The sequence below is a fragment of the Silurus aristotelis genome (assembly GCF_946808225.1).
Source record: "Silurus aristotelis genome assembly, chromosome: 10".
NCBI classification, from domain to species: domain Eukaryota; kingdom Metazoa; phylum Chordata; class Actinopteri; order Siluriformes; family Siluridae; genus Silurus; species Silurus aristotelis.
The window spans coordinates 3,434,984-3,456,903 of record NC_139583.1 but is presented as its reverse complement, the minus strand read 5'-3'; the positions used below and the strand labels follow the sequence as shown (position 1 = coordinate 3,456,903).

Below are 21,920 nucleotides of genomic sequence, written 5' to 3'. Positions count from 1 at the left end.
GAGACAGAGAGTCGACATAAGTATAAAGATATACAATTTTATTTACCTCTGCAGAAGAAAATAGACGCTCCTCAGTCAGACAATGCTGCACTGAGCCCAAGCGCACCGATCAAACCCTTCTACATGTTTTTTATGCTGTTATTCAACCTTCGAGATCACACCACCATTACGACATTGCATTATAATCAATTGTTTTCAATTACAACATTGCATTATAATCAATTGTTTTCAATCACTGTTTAAGACAATATTATTAATTCTCTTATTACGACCTTGCAATATTATACTGATTGGTTTGTTCCATAATAATACTAATCATTTGTTTCCCGTGCTGTTCCAGTTCACTTCTCCCAAGTGACGCATTTTGCACACAGATGTTTTCCCATTCTGTACAAAGATAATCTTTTATCTGAGAACACAGTGCCCGGTCGAGAGAATGTGCTTCAGACATGCTGTCTTGATCACATTCTCAGTTTCAGCTTTGGAAAATCTCATACATACATTGATTATAACAAAATACAAATACATTAATATTATAATAATAATGTTAAATTTTCATATTACAGGATCTGTGCAGCTGCAGCTACACTTGTCTACCAACAAAAACTCTAATTCCATTCACACTAAGCTGCCACTCCTGGGCCCCTGTGAAATGGTTTTGAATCAGTTGTATAAATGAGATGAATTTAGGTCACTTTGGATAAGGACATATTCCAAATGCCAGAAATGTAAATGCAAAAAAAATGCAATTAAGATTTGTTCATGTAGGAGGTGGTAGCTTAGTGGTTAAGGCATTGATAAAGGACCTTAACTCTCAAATGCTCAGTTGTAAGTTAGTGCTTTTAAGGTTTTGGCATCTGGATCAGACGGTCACAAGATTAAATCCCAGCACCAGCAAGTTGTCAATGCTGGGCCCTAAATGTAAAATTGCTGTGAAATAGCCTACATAGCAACAGTATTGCTTATTGGCAGTGGTACTATGCAAGTGGGGCCTACACAAGTTGTTTTGATGTTATGGCTGATTGGTGTGTATTAATTTTCTTAGCCAATTTCTTGGCACAACAACTTCAAAGATTATACTAAAAACCTTCTGCAAATTGAAATCGTCTGATCCAGGCCTTGCAGCAGTGTTATAGGATTTATGTTGTGAATATTACCTAGCATTGTGGCTTGCATTCTTTATAAACTACACAAAAAAGAAACTTGAAACTAATGCCCTTCCCCCTGCCAGCCCCAAAACCATACACAGAGGCAAACTTCTTTTAGATTGAAGCTGCTTAGGTTTAAAAGTCACACCTCCTTTTTTGAGCATGTATAATTTTACCGTAGAGAATTTTCATTATAGCTGTATAAATACCAGGAATCTTTTCCGATCAACCAGACAAAACATCACAGCATACTTTCAGCTAAACATTCTTAATATTTTACATCTAAAAGAGGTTGATGGAGCCTGTCTTTACACTCTTGCATGTAGTATTGGCAATTATAAGTTTTTCCAGAGCAAATGGGACCACATGTATCCAACAAGGAGAGCCTGCATACCCACAGATCTGGAAGGATGGTGATATCATTATTGGAGGGGCTTTTCCCTTCCATAGTATTTGGGAGGCCATTGACTTATCCTATGTGGTCATGCCACCACCAGTAAAGTGCATAAGGTAAGCAGCATAGGAAAGAGAAACAATTAGCACACATTTAGAATCATACTGAAAAGTAATATAATTTAGATTTAGTATGTTTGAAGTTTGCTTCTCTTTTTTTCCTGCTCAGCCTTGATTTGAGATCACTGCAGTTTTCCCAGACACTGATCTTTGCAGTAGAGGAGATAAACAACAGTTCTTCATTACTGCCAGGTGTTTCTCTCGGATACAAGATCTATGATACTTGTGGTTTTGCGGCTCAAGGGATTAGAATAGCCATGGCACTTGTTAACGGCAATGAGAACAATGAAAACAATGCTTCAAATGATCGTTGTACAAAACCAGCCCAGGTCCAAGCCATAATAGGTGAAACATACTCATCAGTGTCTATGGCAATTGCAAACAGTATTGGGCCTTTCAGTGTTCCTATAGTAAGTATTTGTTTAAGTGGTTATTGATGGAAAATAGTATGCACCCACTATTTTAACAAATTTTATGTTATAATCAATAATAGAGCAATGTGGTCCTTTTTTTTTAGATCAGTCACTGTGCCACCTGTGAATGTCTCAGTGACAAGAAGAAATATCCCTCATTTCTGCGCACTATCCCCAGTGATTATTACCAGAGCAGAGCTCTTGCAGAGATGGTTAAACACTTTGGCTGGACCTGGGTGGGAGCAATACGAAGGGATGACGACTATGGGAACAGTGGAATGGCTGCATTTACTGAAATTGCAGTACAATTGGGAATCTGCTTAGAATATTCCTTTCCATATTTTCGAACATACTCAAAAGACAGAGTGTTGAGAATCATCGAACAGATCAAAATCTCCACTTCTCGTGTGATAGTTGGATTTCTAGACAGCTGGGATTTAGAGAGTCTGCTGCATATATTTTTTGAGCATAACATAACTGGATATCAGTGGGTTGGCACAGAGGCCTGGATCTCCGACCCAGTGCTTGCTAATTTGGACAAGTACAATATTCTGCAAGGAGCTATAGGACTTACAATGCCTAAAGCAAAGGTGACGGGTCTGCAGGATTTCATTCTAGATGTAAAACCATTAAAATCTGTAGGCAGTGCCATTTTTCCTGAATTCTGGAGAGCTTTGTTTGACTGTGAATATACAATGCAGAACAATTCGAAAGGTTTGCCAGTGTGCACAGGAGAAGAGCAGCTGTCTGAAGTGGAAAACACTTTCACTGACATGTCCCTAATGCCATTTTTTGTTAACGTGTATAAAGGTGTTTATGCCATTGCTCATACACTACACAGCCTTCTTGGGTGCAAAAAAACATGTAATACAAAACAACAGCCCGATCCTCTCACAGTAAGTAAATATATAGATATATATATATTTAGTTAGGTAGTTCAGGGTAAATGTGTAAATTACATATTTATGAGTAATATGCATACATTTCTTCAGTTTCTAGAACACCTCAAAAAGGTATATTTCAAAACCAAAGAAGGGGAAGTAGTTTATTTTGATAAAAACGGTGACCCTCCTGCTAAATATGAGATAATAAACTGGCAAAGAAATAAACATGATCAACATGAATTTATTACTGTTGGACTTTATGACTCCAGTTTACATAATGATCAATTAACAATAAATATGACCTCTATAGTGTGGGCACAAAATACCAATCAGGTAAGTGAAGGGAGAATTAGTTTTCTTACTTTTTTTGTATTAAATTGAAATTTCCAATGCTTATTTATTTTTTATTTCTGTTGTCTATACCTTTTAGGCAAATTAATATTTTTCTAAATCATAGGTACCTATATCTATATGCAGTGAGAACTGCCCTCCGGGTACGAGGAAGGCTGTACAGAAAGGAAAGCCTATCTGTTGCTTTGACTGCATACCATGTGCCGAAGGAGAGATCAGCAATATGACAGGTACAAAAATAAAGAAAAAGGAAATAACTGCACAATATATTGGAATTACTTTTGTCAGTAGAGATTCTTCAAATAATGTCTAGGAAGGTTTAGTATACTTTGCTGCTGATATTTTCCTTGTACATCTAATGTGTTTTTTATGGTTTATTTCCCTTCAATGTATCGGACAGATTCCATTGAATGTGAGCAATGCTCCCAAGATTACTGGTCAAATTCACAAAGAGTTAAATGTGTAAAGAAGGAAATTGAATATTTTTCCTACGAAGAAACCATGGGAATTTTGCTAACAGCTGTTTCTATTATTGGTGCATTTCTAACAATGGTAATATCAGTAATATTCTTTAGACATAAAAATACCCCAATAGTCAAAGCCAACAACTCTGAACTGAGCTTCCTGCTGCTCTTCTCACTGACTCTGTGTTTCCTCTGTTCACTTACTTTTATTGGTCAGCCCTCTGAGTGGTCCTGTATGCTGCGGCACACAGCGTTTGGGATCACCTTCGTCCTCTGCATCTCCTGTGTTCTGGGGAAAACCATAGTTGTGTTAATGGCCTTCAGGGCTACACTTCCAGGAAGTAATATCATAAAATGGTTTGGTCCTTTACAACAGAGACTCAGTGTAGTTGTATTCACTTTAATACAGGTTCTTATTTGTGTGCTTTGGTTAACAATATCCCCTCCTTTCCCTTTCAAAAATCTAATCAGCTACAATGAAAAAATTATTCTAGAATGTAATTTGGGTTCACCTATAGGTTTCTGGGCCGTGCTGGGTTATATAGGATTTTTGGCTCTTTTATGTTTTGTTTTGGCTTTTCTGGCACGAAAGCTGCCTGATAACTTTAATGAAGCCAAATTCATCACATTCAGTATGCTTATATTCTGTGCAGTATGGATCACTTTTATTCCGGCTTATGTCAGCTCTCCTGGAAAGTTCACTGTTGCTGTAGAGATCTTTGCCATTTTGGCCTCAAGCTTTGGGTTATTGTTTTGCATATTTCTTCCAAAGTGTTATATCATTATACTTAAACCAGAAAAAAACACTAAAAAGCAAATGATGGTAAAGCACAAGTAAATTGTGCAAATGTTTAACTTATTTAATAGATTTAATGGTAATTTTACATCATATGGCCAGTGAAATAATTTATCCTGCAGGTTTGCAGATCGGGCAACAATATCAGATACTCATTCCATTGCTATTAGTAATAACTTTCAAATAAACAATAAAATTCTGTTGGAATGACAGGAACACAACTAATGCAAAGAATCCAATGTAATGTAATGCGATATAGAATGCCAATGATGACAATATGCAAAATGTCAGGTTGTGTATAAGAGTATGGGAAAGCATCAACAATGTTGAAGCACACCACTATTTCAAAATATGTTTTTATTGTGCAATTAGCCCTAAGTGTAACCAGTAATTATGCTTATTACAATTAATTTACTTATTTAATAAACCAATGTTATTCAAATAAAGCTAAAATTAGGATTTGTGTGAACTTTTTGTTACTGTAGTTAGTGCTAAACCGATCTTTATATTGTTACTGTTCGAAGTCATAACATGATAAGAAACAAATAAAATGTTTACTGCATTTGTATATATTTATTGCAAATGTGAATTTGATAGAACTTAATTAATTAACTGAATAAATTTAAGTAACATAAAGTGGGTATAAAGTGCTATACCAGGATTTCATTTAGGACAGTACCATTTTATCTACGAAGGCAATGTGCCTAAATGTTTTTTCTTTTATTTGATAGGCACAACACAGTCACCCAAAATGCCAAAAGCATACAACTAAAGCTGCTTAGATAACCTCATCCAGAGTTACATTTATCTATTCGACTGAGAAGCTATAGGTTTAAGGGCCATGCTCTAGGGCCAAGAAATGACAGTTTTGTGTTCAATGCCTTAACCACTTATCTATCACCTTCCCATAATATTAATCTGAATTTAAATTATTAAACAATTTCTAATTGTTTTGGTGACGAAACACAAGAAATAATTGTTATCTACACACGTACACTGACAAAAGTGCAATTGCGTGGTTGTAAATGTTACATAAATAAATCTGTGATATGAAAATAAAATGTTGTTTGTATTTTTACATGACTATATTTAGTTTTTAATCAATCTGCATTTGTTTATTTGTTCTGCCTCGTTCAATTTACTCGATGATTATTTTCCATCATGTTTTGTGGGTCTGGAAACTCTAAATTAACGAAGCGCAAAAACATGGACAGGCATGAGAAAAGTATGATGGCTAGACAACTGAGTTATAACATCTCCAAAAATGTCAGGTCTCAAGGGACGTTCCAATATGCAGTGGATACTTTTAAAAGTGGTCCAATAGAGGTGAACACGGTAAACACGGACAGGTCAATAGGTGCACAAGGCTTCCTGATGCATGTATGAAAACTAGGTGAAGACTAGTCAATCTGTTTCAATGCCATAGAAAGTCTTTGGGTTGCGTATCTAACCCTAGTTCCCTGAGGAAACGAGGCGCTTCGTCGAAACGCTTTGAGAATGCGCCTGAGTGTTCACGCTCTGAAATAATGTGTGTAATCAGTCAAAAATTGGACGCTGGCCGTCACCAATGAGGTGATGTCACGACCAGGAGTATAAAGCGCATATGAGTGAGGACAGTGGCAGCTTCTGTAAGAGAGAAGGAATCGCTGCAGGGACGCCGGAGTTGTGGCATAGACACGCAGTGTCTCATTCCCTCAGGGAACTAGGGTTACATACGTAACCCAGAGACGTTCCCTTTCAGGAACTCGAGCTGCGTCGCAAAGCTTTTGGTCAGACTGTGCAATCATGCCAGACTGACCAGTCCCTGCCTAGTGTGTGTCTGTTACAACAGCTAGAGAAGGACTGAGGGGCCAGAAGTGGTACTGCAGTCTAGGTTATAGAACCGCACAAAGGTCATGGGGTGGACCAACCCGCAGAGTTACATATGTCTTGGAGGGCACTCAAAAGGACCAAGATTTTGATGCAGCCACACTCCGGGCGGAGTGTGCTCTGACCCCGAATGGAGCGGGGAGACCAGAGGACTTATAAGACGATGTGATAGCATCAACAATCCACCTGCTCAGAGTCTGCTTATTAGCAGGGAGGCCTCTCTTGAAAGGGCCGTAGCAGACAAGCACCTGATCGGTCCTTCTCCAAAGACCTGTCCTGTGGACGTAGGTGTACAATGCATGCACTGGACATAGCCAGTTCAATTTCTCCTGGTCTGGGGCCTGGAACGGATGAGGAAAAAAATGCCTGTAGTCTTGTGGTTTGTGGGATGACCTAGGGCACCTTGGGCAGGTAACCCGTATGGGTGTACAGAAAGGCTCCAGGAAGGAGGGTGCCACAGAAAGGGCCTGCAGATCCCCTACCCACCTGATAGAGCAGTTGGCCAACAAAAACACAGTCTTGAGTTTAAGGTGCCTCCTGGATGCCTCTGATAGAGGCTCGAAGCGAAGGGGGGAGTTGGCTCAGACAGAAAACACGTTATCATCTGGACTCTGCCAGAGATTGCCATGGGGGCATGATAAGCCAAAGTGGCGGACATGTAGACTTAGCGTGGACAGAGCCAACCCCTTGGTGAACTATCCAAGAAAGAATCCAGCACTGAACCATCCGGGCAGTGGCCTGGATCCAGCAGGTGGTGCTCACACCACGAGCAGAACAGATGCCACCTGCGACACATGACCTCCCCTTGGTGGAGAGACCAGAACCTCGGAGCTGTGCCCCCTCAGGGGCCACAGCCACAGCTTCCACAGCTCTGGTCGGGGGTGAAATATGCCCCCCCCAGCTGGGGAAGGACAGCCACCTTGGAGCTACCTGGAGGAGACTGACTCCGTCCTGGCGAACCCTCTCCAGAACTCCTGGAAGCACCACGACAAGGGGAAAAACGTTCAAACACAGCATCGGCCACACATGAGACATGGTGTCCAGCCCCAGCGGAGGAGTAAGGGAGAACCAGAGGGGACAGTCCGACGTCTCTTGAGATGCGAACAGATCCACCTGGGCTCTTCCAAATTTCTCCCAAACCTGCTCCACCACATCAGGGTGGAGCCGCCATTCCCCGGGTCTTAACCTCTGCCTCGACCGGGTGTCTGCTGCCTCGTTCAACTGGCCCAAGATGTAAACCGCCCTCAATGAGAGAAGTTTCCCCTGGGCCCAAAGGAGACACCAAGATAGGTGGTTCTCTGTAATGGAGAAAGCACACTCTTTCTGGCGTTTAGCCAAAACCCCAACGCCTTCATGTGGGCAAGAATGAAATCTCAATGCCGGACTGCCAACTGCTCTGATTGAGCTAGGATCAACCTATCGATGATGAAGTTGAGGATGGGAATGCCTTGAGACCTCAAGGGAACCAGAGGCGCATCCACCCATTTTGTGAAGGTACGGGGTGAAAGGTCAAGGCCAAACGGTAGAACCCAGTATTGGTAAGCTTCGGCTTCGAAAGCAAGCCTTAGGCACTTCCTGTGAGAAGGTAGGATGGATACATGAAAGTATGTATTCATTAGATCTACTGTGACAAACCAGTCCTTGGATCTGATTTAAAGCACGACCTGCTTGAGGGTCAGCAACTTGAACCTGAGTCTCTTGAGAGAGCAGTTCAGCTGATGTAGAGCTAAGATAGGACGCTACGCTCCGTCCTTTTTGTAAACTATGAAGTACCGGTTGTATAACCCGGACTCTAGTTCTGATGGAGAGACCACCTTGATGGCCTCCTCCCTCAGGAGAGTGTTTACTTCTGTCCATGACCAGAGCCTGCTGGCCTCCCACCAGGGTGGGAAGAACTCCGTGAAAACAAGGCGGAGGAGACCTGAACTGAATCGAGTAGCCTCGCTCTACGGCTTGTGCAGGACCCACTAAGACACATCTGGAAAAGCTTTTCAAGCTTTTAGAAAGTGCCCTAGGGGTATCAGTCTCTCAAGACTGACCTCTGGTGTGCCTAGAGCTGGGGCAGTGCCCTGAGACATCTCTAGGGGTGGCAAGATCTCCTGGACCACAATGATGACAGGTGGAGACCAAGGAGAGAGCTTGCTGGAGCTGGCCGTGCCCTGAAGCACCGAGGGTGGCAGGGTTAACGTACCAGGTCCCTGAGTGGGCCTGAACAGGGCTGGAACCAGATAGAGCGGAGTGGCACGCCTCTCCACGGCCAGATCCGCAAAAAGTCCCGTGTCAGGACTTTCCCGTCGAAGCCTTCCTACTGAAGATGACAATCCTCAGAGCTGTCACCTCACTAGGCTCAGATGCCGAGTGCCATGCAGGATCCCTCACAGGGGGAGAGCGAGACGTGATGCTGCGTTCCTGCACCTCCCAGTGGGAGGTGTGGGTTGCGGTTGTGGGTTGCATGTGAGCGTTGTGGGTGGACACCAGGGAAGCCATAGACCAGCTAATGGCCCTATCAGTCTCTTTAGTGGTCCTGAGAGCCAGATCCACCGTATGGTGACGCTTAACAAAATGGCTGCCCGGGGCACCTTCCACTCATGTCGGGGTCTTGAGGGAGGAAGTGATCCCGGAAGAGATAGCTCGCAAGCGTCTCTTCAACCCACAGCATCGCTCCATACCCATGCACTTTACGCCCCAAACGTGTGAATACAACGTTGAAAGGGGGCTGAATGGGCTACTTCTATGAACATGACACTTCAGTGTACCGATCTGGTTACTGCATTATTATTATTATTATTATTATTATTATTATTATTATTATTATTTTTTTAGCTCTACGGGCAAAGCTCGCAAAGCACACACCCCCCCCTCCTCCTCAGAGGAAGAGAGGCGGAGCAAATGCTCTCGTAGCAGGGGGAAGAATTCCCGAAAGGTATGCTTCCGAGCCTGCGAGCGAGTGCTGGACCAAGCAGGTAAGGTTGAAGAAAGGGACAAGCCTGTCTCGAAAGCCTTTGCGAGGTCCATTTGCGAGCCTAGGAACTGCTGCTGTTGGCAGTTGACATGCAACCGGCTCTCTCGAGAACCGACTAGCGCGCTCCACTCAGAGGAACATATATGCTTTTGACAAACAATCTGACAAACAATTTGACAGACAACACAACACACTGAGCACATTCTGAACAACAGAAGCTGCCGCTGCCCTCGCTCATATGCGCTTTATACTCCTGGTCGTGACGTCACCTTATTGGTGATGGCCAGCATCCAATTTTTGACTAATAAAACACATTATTTCAGAGCGTGAACACTCAGGCGCATTCCCAAAGCGTTTCGACGCAGCTCGAGTTCCTGAAAAGGAACAGCTGCTCTGGAATAAAGTGCTGAATTTGCGAATGCTGTCTATAACAGAAAGGTGTCAGAACACAAAGCACATTTCAGCCTACTGTGTATGGATCTGTGCAGCTGCTGCTACACTTTTCTACTAACAAATACTCTCTAATTCCATTCACACTAAGCTGCCACTTCTGTGCCCCTGTGAAATGGTCTTGAATCAGTTGTACAAATGAGATGAATGTAGGTCACTTTGGATTAGGACATATCCCAAATGCCAGAATGTAAATGAAAAATAATGCAATTAGGATTATTTCATGTAGGAGGTGCTTAGTGGTTAATGCATTGATAAAGGACCTTAACTCTCAAATGCTCAGTTGTAAGTTAATGTTTTTAATGTGTGGGCATCTGGTACGGAAGGTCACAAGATTAAATCCCAGCACCAGCAAGTTGTCAATGCTGGGCCCTAAATGTAAAATTGCTGTTAAATAGCCTACATAGCAACAGTATTGCTTATTGGCAGTGGTATTATGCAAGTGGAGCCTACACAAGTTGTTTTGATGTTATCGCTGATTGGTGTGTATTAATTTTCTTAGCCAAATTCCTGGCACAACAACTTCAAAGATTATACTAAAAACCTTCTGAAAATTGAAATCGTCTGATCCAGGTCTTGCAGCACTGTTATAGGATTTCTGTTCTGAATATTACCCAGCATTGTGGCTTGCTTTCTTTATCAACTACACAAAAAAGAAACTTGAAACTAATGCCTTTCCCCCTGCCGCCCCCAAAACCATACACAGAGGCAAACTTCTTTCAGATTGAAGCTGCTCAGGTTTAAAAGCCACACCTCCTTTTTTGAGCATGTGTAATTTTACCGTAGAGAATTTTCATTATAGGTGTATAAATACCAGGAATCTTTTCCGATCAAACAGACAAAACATCACAGCATACTTTCAACTAACCATTCTTAATATTTTACATCTGAAGAGGTTGATGGAGCCCATCTTTACACTCTTGCATGTAGTATTGGCAATTATAAGTTTTTCCAGAGCAAATGGGACCACATGTAGCCTACAAGGAGAGCCTGCATACCCACAGATCTGGAAGGATGGTGATATCATTATTGGAGGGGCTTTTCCCTTCCATAGTATTTGGGAGGCCATTGACTTATCCTATGTGGTCATGCCACCACCAGTAAAGTGCATAAGGTAAGCAGCATAGGAAAGAGAAACAATTAGCACACATTTAGAATCATACTGAAAAGTAATATGATTTAGATTTAGTATGTTTGAAGTTTGCTTCTCTTTCTTTCCTGCTCAGCCTTGATTTGAGAGCACTGCAGTTTTCCCAGACACTGATCTTTGCAGTAGAGGAGATAAACAACAGTTCTTCATTACTGCCAGGTGTTTCTCTCGGATACAAGATCTATGATACTTGTGGTTTTGCGGCACAAGGGATTAGAATGGCCATGGCACTTGTTAACGGCAATGAGAACAATGAAAATAATGCTTCAAATGATCATTGTACAAAACCAGCCCAGGTCCAAGCCATAATAGGTGAAACATACTCATCAGTGTCTATGGCAATTGCAAACAGTATTGGGCCTTTCAGTGTTCCTATAGTAAGTATTTGTTTAAGTGGTTATTCATGGAAAATAGTATGCACCCACTATTTTAACAAATTTTATGTTATAATCAATAATGCCAGCAATGTGGTCCTTTTTTTTTCAGATCAGTCACTATGCCACCTGTGAATGTCTCAGTGACAAGAAGAAATATCCCTCATTTCTGCGCACTATCCCCAGTGATTATTACCAGAGCAGAGCTCTTGCAGAGATGGTTAAACACTTTGGCTGGACCTGGGTGGGAGCAATACGAAGAGATGACGACTATGGGAACAGTGGAATGGCTGCATTTACTGAAATTGCAGTACAGTTGGGAATCTGCTTAGAATATTCCCTTCCATATTTTCGAACATACTCAAAAGACAGAGTGTTGAGAATCATCGAACAGATCAAAATCTCCACTTCTCGTGTAATAGTTGGATTTCTCGACACCTGGGATTTAGAGAGTCTGCTGCATATATTTTTGGAGCATAACATAACTGGATATCAGTGGGTTGGCACAGAGGCCTGGATTTTCGACCCAGAGCTTGCTAATTTGGACAAGTACAATATACTGCAAGGAGCTATAGGTCTCGCAATCCCTAAAACAAAGGTGACGGGTCTGCAGGATTTCATTCTAGATGTAAAACCATTAAAATCTGTAGGCAGTGCCATTTTTCCTGAATTCTGGAGAGCTTTGTTTGACTGTGAATATACAATGCAGAACAATTCGAAAGGTTTGCCAGTGTGCACAGGAGAAGAGCAGCTGTCTGAAGTGGAAAACACTTTCACTGACATGTCCCTAATGCCCATTTTTAGTAACGTGTATAAGGGAGTTTATGCCATTGCTCATACACTACACAGCCTTCTTGGGTGCGAAAAAACATGTAATACAAAACAACAGCCCGATCCTCTCACAGTAAGTAAAAATATATAGATATATATATATATAGAGAGAGAGAGAGAGAGAGAGAGAGAGAGAGAGAGAGGGAGTTAGTTAGTAAGTTCAGGGTAAATGTGTAAATTACATATTTATGAGTAATATGCGTACATTTCTTCAGTTTCTAGAACACCTCAAAAAAGTATATTTCAAAACCAAAGAAGGGGAAGAAGTTTATTTTGATAAAAACGGTGACCCTCCTGCTAAATATGAGATAATAAACTGGCAAAGAAATAAACATGATCAACATGAATTTATTACTGTTGGACTTTATGACTCCAGTTTACATAATGATCAATTAACAATAAATATGGCCTCTATAGTGTGGGCACAAAATACCAATCAGGTAAGTGAAGGAAGAATTGGTTTATTTTTTTTGTATTAAATTTCCAATGCTTTTTTTTTTTTTGTTGTTGTCTGTAGGCAAATTAATATTTTTCTAAATCATAGGTACCTATATCTATATGCAGTGAGAACTGCCCTCCAGGTACGAGGAAGGCTGTACAGAAAGGAAAGCCTATCTGTTGCTTTGACTGCATACCATGTGCCGAAGGAGAGATCAGCAATATGACAGGTACAAAAATAAAGAAAAAGGAAATAACTGCACAATATATTGGAATTACTTTTGTCAGTAGAGATTCTTCAAATGGTGTCTAGGAAGGTTTAGTATACTTTGCTGCTGATATTTTCCTTGTACATCTAATGTGTTTTTTATGGTTTATTTCCCTTCAATGTATCGGACAGATTCCATTGAATGTGAGCAATGCTCCCAAGATTACTGGTCAAATTCACTAAGAGTTGAATGTGTAAAGAAGGAAATTGAATATTTGTCCTATGAAGAAACCATGGGAATTTTGCTAACAGCTGTTTCTATTATTGGTGCATTTCTAACAATGGTAATATCAGTAATATTCTTTAGACATAAAAATACCCCAATAGTCAAAGCCAACAACTCTGAACTGAGCTTCCTGCTGCTCTTCTCACTGACTCTGTGTTTCCTCTGTTCACTTACTTTTATTGGTCAGCCCTCTGAGTGGTCCTGTATGCTGCGGCACACAGCGTTTGGGATCACCTTCGTCCTCTGCATCTCCTGTCTTCTGGGGAAAACCATAGTTGTGTTAATGGCCTTCAGGGCTACACTTCCAGGAAGTAATATCATGAAATGGTTTGGTCCTTTACAACAGAGACTCAGTGTAGTTGTATTCACTTTAATACAGGTTCTTATTTGTGTGCTTTGGTTAACAATATCCCCTCCTTTCCCTTTCAAAAATCTAATCAGCTACAATGAAAAAATTATTCTAGAATGTAATTTGGGTTCACCTATAGGTTTCTGGGCCGTGCTGGGTTATATAGGATTTTTGGCTCTTTTATGTTTTGTTTTGGCTTTTCTGGCACGAAAGCTGCCTGATAACTTTAATGAAGCCAAATTCATCACATTCAGTATGCTTATATTCTGTGCAGTATGGATCACTTTTATTCCGGCTTATGTCAGCTCTCCTGGAAAGTTCACTGTTGCTGTAGAGATCTTTGCCATTTTGGCCTCAAGCTTTGGGTTATTGTTTTGCATATTTCTTCCAAAGTGTTATATCATTATACTTAAACCAGAAAAAAACACTAAAAAGCAAATGATGGTTAAAGCACAAGTAAAGTGAGCATATGTTTGACGTATTTAATGGATTTAATGGTAATTTTACATCATATGGTCAGTGAAATAATTTATCCTGCAGGTTTGCAGATCGGGCAACAATATTAGATACTCATTCCATTGCTATTGTTAATAATTTTCAAACAAACACTAAAGTTCTGTTCGAATGACAGGAACACAAATAATGCAAAGAATCCAATGTAATGTAATGCGATATAGAATGCCAATGATGACAATATGCAAAATGTCAGGCTTTGTAAAAGAGTATGGGAAAGCATTAACAATTTTAAAGCACACCACTATTTCAAAATATGTATTTAATGTGCAATTAGCCCTAAGTGTAACCAGTAATTATGCTTATTACAATTAATTTACTTATTTAATAAACCAATGTTATTAAAATAAAGCAAAAATTATGGTTTGTGTGAACTTTCTTGTAACTGTAGTTAGTGCTAAACAGATCTTTATATTTGACATCGATTGCTGTTCGATGTCATAAACATGATAAGAAACAAATAAAATGTTTACTGCATTTTCTATATATTTATTGCAAACTTGAATTTGATAGAACTTAATTAATTAACTGAATAAATTTAAGTAAAATAAAGTGGGTATAAAGTGCTATACCAGGACTTGATTTCAGGACAGTAACATATTATCTACGATTGCAATGTGCCTGAATCTTCACACCTGATTCTACTTTTTTGATCAGTTTCTTATACATTTTACAGGGACCTCCTATTAGGCTCGAATGAAAGTCTTCTCCAGATGAAACGGAAGATTACAGTTTTATGAACATTTGAAAGAAATTGTTGTCTGTCATTCAGGGTGCCATCAATTTTCCCAGGTGCACATTGAGTTAAAAGGTTCAAAGCTTTAATAATCCACTGCTATATTCTACAATAGCACGACTGCCTGCTTCAAAGCATAATTCCTTCACCACTGAACTACCATTTCTCATAGCTGTCCCTTAAGTAATAGTGCTCATTAACCTTTTCAGCAAGTTGTGCTAGATTTTTTCTTGTGTTGCTCATAAATGAGCCTTAGGCACCTATGACCCTGTCACCAGTTTTAAAGTGGTTCTTTATTGCACTTTTTGTAAGAACAAACTACTGCATACTGGGAACACTTAAGAGGCACTTTGTAAACTTCATGGGGCTATTAGTGACCTGCAGAATGCCCAAGATTTTAAACATGCAAATCTTAAATCAGTGCTTCCAAAACTTCATTAGCATTCCGACTTTGCAACGAGAGGGATAAACACACTGGATCTTGTTTGAGATGCAGAACAATGTGGCGACAGAGAAGACCAGGCGCTCTGTCTAAAAACCACAGAAGTCTGCTAGACCAGACTACATTGCTAGCAGAGTGCTCAAATGTGTGTTCAACATCTCCCTGAGCAGCGCCGTTGTTCCTATTTGCCTCAAGACAACAACCATCATTCCAGTGCCAATGAAGTCTACAGTCTCCTGCCTCAAAACCAGTGGTGGAAGATCAGGGCCAGCAAAGCCTTCTCTGCTGGCCTAAACACTATCACAAGCACCAACCTACATTTACAACCTAAATTCTAATATTTGTTCCATAAAATTGCAATAATTTATTCCCAACAGTGTATTGTCTTCATTTCGTAGCGTTTCTCTTGGCTGCACTGCTTCCAGTACGTGTATGTGGATGTTAGATTTTTTGTCCAATCAGATTTCAGCCTTTATGCGCTGTTATGTCAATCTAATCTGCCCAGGGCTTCTAAGTCTGTAGTGCTGGCCTTTTTACCTTTGGGAATATTAGCAATGGGTCTGAACTTCCTGACTGTGAGATCCCCAGCACCACCGCACTGAGCACTGTGGCCCCTCAGGGCTGTGTGCTCAGCCCAATGCTGTTCACTCTGTATCATGACTGTGTAGCAATGCACAGCTCGATTCAGATCATTAATTTTGCAGATGAGCATGATAGGTCTAATCAGCAAGAACGACAAGTCAGCATACAGACAGGAGGTGCAACAGTCAATAACCTGGTGTAGAATCAACAACCCGTCTCTGAACATTGACAAAACTAAAGAGATGGTTATTGACTTTAGGAGAGCATACTGATGCTGACCACTGCAGACCAGGAACAGCCCACAAGAGCTGCAGTTTTGGAGATTCTCTGACCCAGTCGTCTAGACATCACAATTTGGCCCTTGTCAAACTAACTTAAATCCTTATGCTCACCCATTTTAACTGCTTCTAGCACATCAAGGACAAAATGTTCACTTGCTGCCCAATATATCCCATCCACTAACAGGTGCCATGATGACGTGATAATCAGTGTTATTCACTTTACTGGTCATAATGATATGCCTGATCAGTGTATGTGGCGTCTTATGTGCACAAAACACGCCCCTTAATCACAGCTACAATTTCATGTCTAAATTTACATTTGTAAATTCCTGTCCATAAACAGGCACTGATCTTATCCACACTATTATTACTGTTGTTAATGATTAGTACTGTCTTAACTTTCAAAACAGAAGGTTTGTTTTAGAGCCAGTTGCTTTGGAGACAAAGATTTCTGTTACCGGAATCAGACAGAAACCATATTGAGCTGGTGGTAACATATTTTTGGTTGTGCTTTATTGTATACTGACATGATTTTGAAATTGAAAATTGCATCATGTGATTCACACAGAACTACAACTCTAGGCCCAAATCTTATGGACATGAAAATGAGGTAGAGCATCCAAAAGTTGTTGTAATTATCAGAATATCCATTCATATTTAAATTCCAGAATAATGTAAAACAATAAAATGTGTGCATCCTAGTAAGCAGTTAAAATTTATGTTTTCTATTTGTAAAGACTGCACCCAAGGGTCTAATCATTTTGGGAGTCACGCAGTTCTATAAAAGCCCAAACACTGGCCATGGTGTTTAAGCAGAGATGAGAATGAGGTTCCTGCACACATGGCTTTTATTCACTCAGGTCAGAGCAGCTGATCCGCCTTGTAGCTTACTAGGCTTAGACAATTCTCCTCAACTCAGCAAAGATGGGGATGTACTAATTGGTGGTATATTTTCCTTCCATGACAAATGGGACCAGACAACACACGTCTTTACATCTGGGCCTCGGCAACCAAAATGCATAAGGTGAGGAGACGGTGGGAGTGGAAGTAGAACTCTAACAGAGTATTTAAACACAATGAATTCCTTAAATGTTTTCATTATTTACATCAAAACTGATGCAAACATGTTGCTGCATTACAGCTTATGGAAAGCTTATATTTGGTTTCTTGGTCCTGTAGTTTGAGCCTCCGTGAATTTCAGAACGCACAAACAATGGTATTTGCCATTGAGGAAATCAACAACAGAACCGATATTCTTCCTGGATTCAAATTGGGTTATAAAATCTATGATTCCTGTGGGTCAATAGAAATGACAACAAGAGCATCATTGTCCTTAGTTAACGGTAATGGAAAAAATACATCAATGTCTTGCTCCAAACTTGACACGGTTCAAGCAATCATAGGACAAACATCCTCTAGCCCCTCTATTGCCATTTCTGCTACTGTGGGACCTTTGCACATACCTGTGGTAAGACCTTGCTTTTTTGAAATTCAAATGTAATTTTTTTTTTTTTTATAATTATTGATTTCTAATAAAAAGGATAAGCACAAAGTAAAGTATGATAAGCTTTTTAATTCTGTTTTCAGGTCAGTCACTTTGCAACATGTGCATGCCTAAGTGACAAAAAGAAATATCCCTCTTTCTTCAGAACTGTTTCCAGTGATTATTACCAGAGCAGAGCTTTGGCTAAATTAGTCAGGCATTTTGGCTGGACCTGGGTAGGAGCCCTATGCAGTGATAATGACTATGGGAACAATGGCATGAATGAATTCATCATTGCAGCCAAGGAAGAGGGAATCTGTGTTGAGTATTCAAAAGCATTCTTTAGGACGGACCCCCGAGAAAAAGTTCTGAAAGTAGTTGAGCTAATAAAGGCTGCAACCTCCAAAGTTATTGTAGCATTTGTGTCATATTCTGATGTTGGAGTACTTTTCAAGGAAATGGCCTTACAGAACTTGACTGGGTTTCAGTGGATTGGAAGTGAGTCCTGGATCTCTGATAGAAACACAGCGAATGTTCAGTGGCAACATATTCTTAAAGGATCCATGGGTTTTGCTATCCCAAAAGCTCAAATCAATGGCCTACATGAATTTTTGACCAAACTTAATCCAGCTTCTGGTGTAGATGCTTATACCAAATTGTGGGAAACAATATTTGATTGTAAGTTTTCCACACAAGGCAATGTGCAAGAGATTACACAAATGTGCAAGGGCAATGAAAGTCTTGATCAGATCCAAAACCTTTACACAGATGTTTCAGAGTTACGACTTGCAAATAATGTTTACAAGGCTGTCTATGCTGTGGCTTATGCCCTGCATAACAGATTTGGCTGTTCAACAATGGACGGTGAAAAAGGTTCAAATTTGGAAGAGAATTCTGTTGTATGTGCAAACATAACAGATATTAAACCATGGCAGGTAAGAGTAACAATATATCCTGTTAGAAAAATAAATTGTATTTGTTACTGAAGAGTTCGGAATGGTTTATTTAGGTAGTCAGTGAGTTGAAGAAACTCCGTTTTACCACTACAAATGGTGAGGATGTATATTTTGATGAGAATGGAGACCCTGCAGCAAGGTATGAACTGCTGAATTGGCAACAAGGAGCAGATGGTAAAATAGTGTTTGTTAAAGTGGGTTTCTACGATGCCTCTCTGCAAAGAGATCTTCAGCTGTCCTTTAACAACATCAGTATAACATGGGCCCACAACAAACCACAGGTAAATTACAATATTTTGCAATAAAATATAATAAGTCCAAAAATATATTTCAGCAAAATTTAAAAAAATAAATGTTATACAATGGTTTTCAGGTGCCAGTCTCTGTGTGTAGTCCAAGTTGCCCCCCAGGCACCAGGAAGGCTGTGCAGAAAGGAAGGCCAATCTGCTGCTTTGACTGTATACCATGTGCAGAGGGGGAAATCAGTAATATTACAGGTAAAATGCATAGTGTTTTGCTACAATAGTTGACAAAAATACAAAAATATACTACTAAATACTATTTATTTTTCTTATTCCTTCAGATTCTATAACTTGCTTAATGTGTCCACCTGAATTGTGGTCTAATGAAAAGAAAGATACCTGTGTCTTAAAATTAGTGGAGTTCCTGTCATTTGAGGAAATAATGGGAATCATTCTTGTAACATTTTCTTTGTTAGGAGTTTTGGTCACCACCTGTGTTGCTGTAATTTTCTTTAGATACAAGGACACACCAATTGTTAGAGCAAATAATTCTGAGCTGAGCTTCCTGCTGCTCTTCTCACTGACCCTGTGTTTCCTCTGTTCACTTACATTCATTGGTCAGCCCTCTGAGTGGTCCTGTATGCTGCGTCACACAGCATTTGGGATCACCTTCGTCCTCTGTATCTCCTGTGTTCTGGGGAAAACAGTAGTAGTGTTAATGGCCTTCAGAGCTACACTTCCAGGCAGCAATGTCATGAAATGGTTTGGGCCTCTACAGCAGAGACTCAGTGTACTTGCCTTCACTCTTGTACAGGTCCTAATTTGTCTACTTTGGTTAACAATTTCTCCTCCCTTTCCATACAAAAATATGAAGTATTACAAGGAAAAGATCATATTAGAGTGTAATGTAGGTTCAGCTATAGGTTTCTGGGCTGTGCTGGGTTATATAGGACTTCTGGCTCTTTTATGTTTTATTTTGGCTTTTCTGGCCCGGAAGCTGCCTGACAATTTCAACGAAGCAAAATTCATTACATTCAGCATGCTGATATTCTGTGCAGTGTGGATCACCTTTATTCCAGCTTATGTCAGCTCTCCTGGAAAATTCACTGTAGCTGTGGAGATCTTTGCCATTTTATCATCAAGCTTTGGATTATTATTTTGCATATTTGTTCCAAAGTGTTATATTATTATATTAAAGCCAGAGAAAAACACTAAAAAGCAAATGATGGGTAAAGCAGCTACTCAGTAATATACCTATTTAGCTATTCTACTGTAATTTATATATAAAACCAAGATGCATACACAGGTTTCATTGCAGATTGTTTAATGAATTAAAGATTTGTCACAATAAAATGTCCTGCTGTTCATATAATAACTTTGTATCTGTGACTAATTTGGCAACTGGCCCTGGTACATTGTTTATGTATTATAACATACTGCAAATGTACTGTATATACCCATTTCATTTCAGCCAAACAATTGAGTTAATTAGATGTCTTCAAGACATGAATAGGAACTATAAGCAGCAAAACTAAGCAACAAATTAACAGCATAGCCATATTTATTTTAGCAGTCCATACTTAGGAAGGTATTGGAAGTGAAAAAATATTGAGCATTCCACTACGAATATGACAATGGCCCTTTAAATTAGAGTTAAGTTAGAAATAGAGAATTACAAAACTGCTGTGGCTCATGCATTTCTCATGTTCTTTAGAGAAATTTTAAGAAAGGGTTTGAATACACACTGTGTAATAGAGCAATGTAAATTATAGCAAAATATGTCTTTAGTGATTTGTTTTATTTCAGGTTTATAGGACTTGTTTTTTCAAACAACTTCTTGCTTGTAAAAATACAATAGTTATGTCAAATCCTTTAGTATGCATTCATGCAACATGCGATCCTTTATTACATCTTATTTTCAAACCTAATTAAAGAAATAAAGCTATAAAAATGCATATCATTGACAACAGTTCCTTTTTTTTTGTTTCCTTGTTTGTTAAGTGGTAATTGTACAGCTCGATTCAAACTGTTACATTTGTGAAAGGCCATAAAAAGGTCATCTGTCATCTGTTACTATAATGAAAAATTCCCTACAGAATAAAGGTTTATTAAAAAGTCACTTGGGCACATGGCTGACAAAAGATATATTTTAAATTCAATCTAACTTCCCAAGCGAGGATTTTAAAGCACAGGTGACATCATTTCACAAACCGGCACAATAAACATGTAAAAACATGTCACATTACAGTTTATAATTGTTATTGCAGGAACAGCATTCCCTTGTGTGTGGCAGGTGTTAGTGTCTGTGTGCTCTGAAAGCTGTCCCTCAGGTACCACAAAAGCTGTTGGTAAAAAAAAGACTGATGCTCTTATGACTGCATACTAGTCCACCCGGGGTCAATTACTGACAAAACAAGTGCATTTTCCTTCTGGCCATACATGGTACAACCAACTGGCGAATGATATAGTTCAAATCAAATAAATAATTACATATCTTTTTTTTAACATCTCTTTTTTTTTTCTAACATTGACCCCATATAGACTGCCCTCTCAGGCAATTCAATTAAAGTGGACTGATAGATGGATAGTCATTTACACATGTTGGAACATCAGTGTAAATCCACAACGACCAACCTGACTCACTCGCTTAGGCCATGCATCTAGCAGAAGACCTTCCTGCTTCACTTGTGTCAACTCGGACACGATTGCCCTCCTGTACACATCCAGAACTCTTCCCTCCACTACCACCTTTACAGGAGCCTGAAATGGTCAGTGCATGTGGGTCCACCCAAACACTGCTCTACCCTGACTTATTTATATTTTCAGGCTCACCTGATTGCCAGAGTCACATTGAGCTGAAACTGAGCCTGGCCAGGTCTGTGGAGAACCAGGCCATTTCGGAACAAAGGATAGATGCATGTTAGTTGCTCCAGATCTCTGTGGCCTCATGACTTTCCTGCAATCTGAACGCAAAATACAGAGTGCAGGGTCATAGTCAAGGAAGTATATGTTAGGCCTTGATGTGTTTGTGCAGTTGCAGATCTAGATTCAAATTTGATTTTAGATGAGCATTTATGAACCAAAAAAACACTATACTCATTGTGGCAGCATCATGCTAAAAGACTTCACTTCGATAACTAGGAGTCAGGATAGAAGGGTTTATGTAGCTCTTAATACCAATTTATTGTGCCACAAAATA

General features: G+C 39.9%; 3 protein-coding genes across 3 annotated transcripts; all 3 read left to right on the top strand.

The window, feature by feature from the left end:
• Positions 1-1,443: 1,443 nt before the first annotated feature.
• On the top strand, positions 1,444-4,611 carry LOC310732061 (extracellular calcium-sensing receptor-like; the record flags this gene model as incomplete). The annotated part of the gene is made up of 6 exons (XM_083552300.1): positions 1,444-1,658; positions 1,771-2,071; positions 2,179-2,970; positions 3,067-3,291; positions 3,416-3,539; positions 3,710-4,611. 6 exons carry the CDS (start codon positions 1,444-1,446, stop codon positions 4,609-4,611), a joined length of 2,559 nt encoding a protein of 852 aa, XP_083408426.1.
• Positions 4,612-10,749: 6,138 nt separating this feature from the next.
• On the top strand, positions 10,750-13,951 carry LOC310732062 (extracellular calcium-sensing receptor-like; the record flags this gene model as incomplete). The annotated part of the gene is made up of 6 exons (XM_083552301.1): positions 10,750-10,964; positions 11,077-11,377; positions 11,487-12,278; positions 12,421-12,645; positions 12,750-12,873; positions 13,044-13,951. The coding sequence occupies 6 exons, from the start codon at positions 10,750-10,752 to the stop codon at positions 13,949-13,951; spliced, it is 2,565 nt and encodes an 854-aa protein (XP_083408427.1).
• A 2,913-nt stretch (positions 13,952-16,864) lies between these two features.
• On the top strand, positions 16,865-19,970 carry LOC310732622 (extracellular calcium-sensing receptor-like; the record flags this gene model as incomplete). Its single annotated transcript, XM_083553235.1, has 6 exons — positions 16,865-17,064; positions 17,220-17,508; positions 17,628-18,458; positions 18,533-18,760; positions 18,853-18,976; positions 19,063-19,970. The coding sequence occupies 6 exons, from the start codon at positions 16,865-16,867 to the stop codon at positions 19,968-19,970; spliced, it is 2,580 nt and encodes an 859-aa protein (XP_083409361.1).
• Between the last annotated feature and the right edge of the window lie 1,950 nt (positions 19,971-21,920).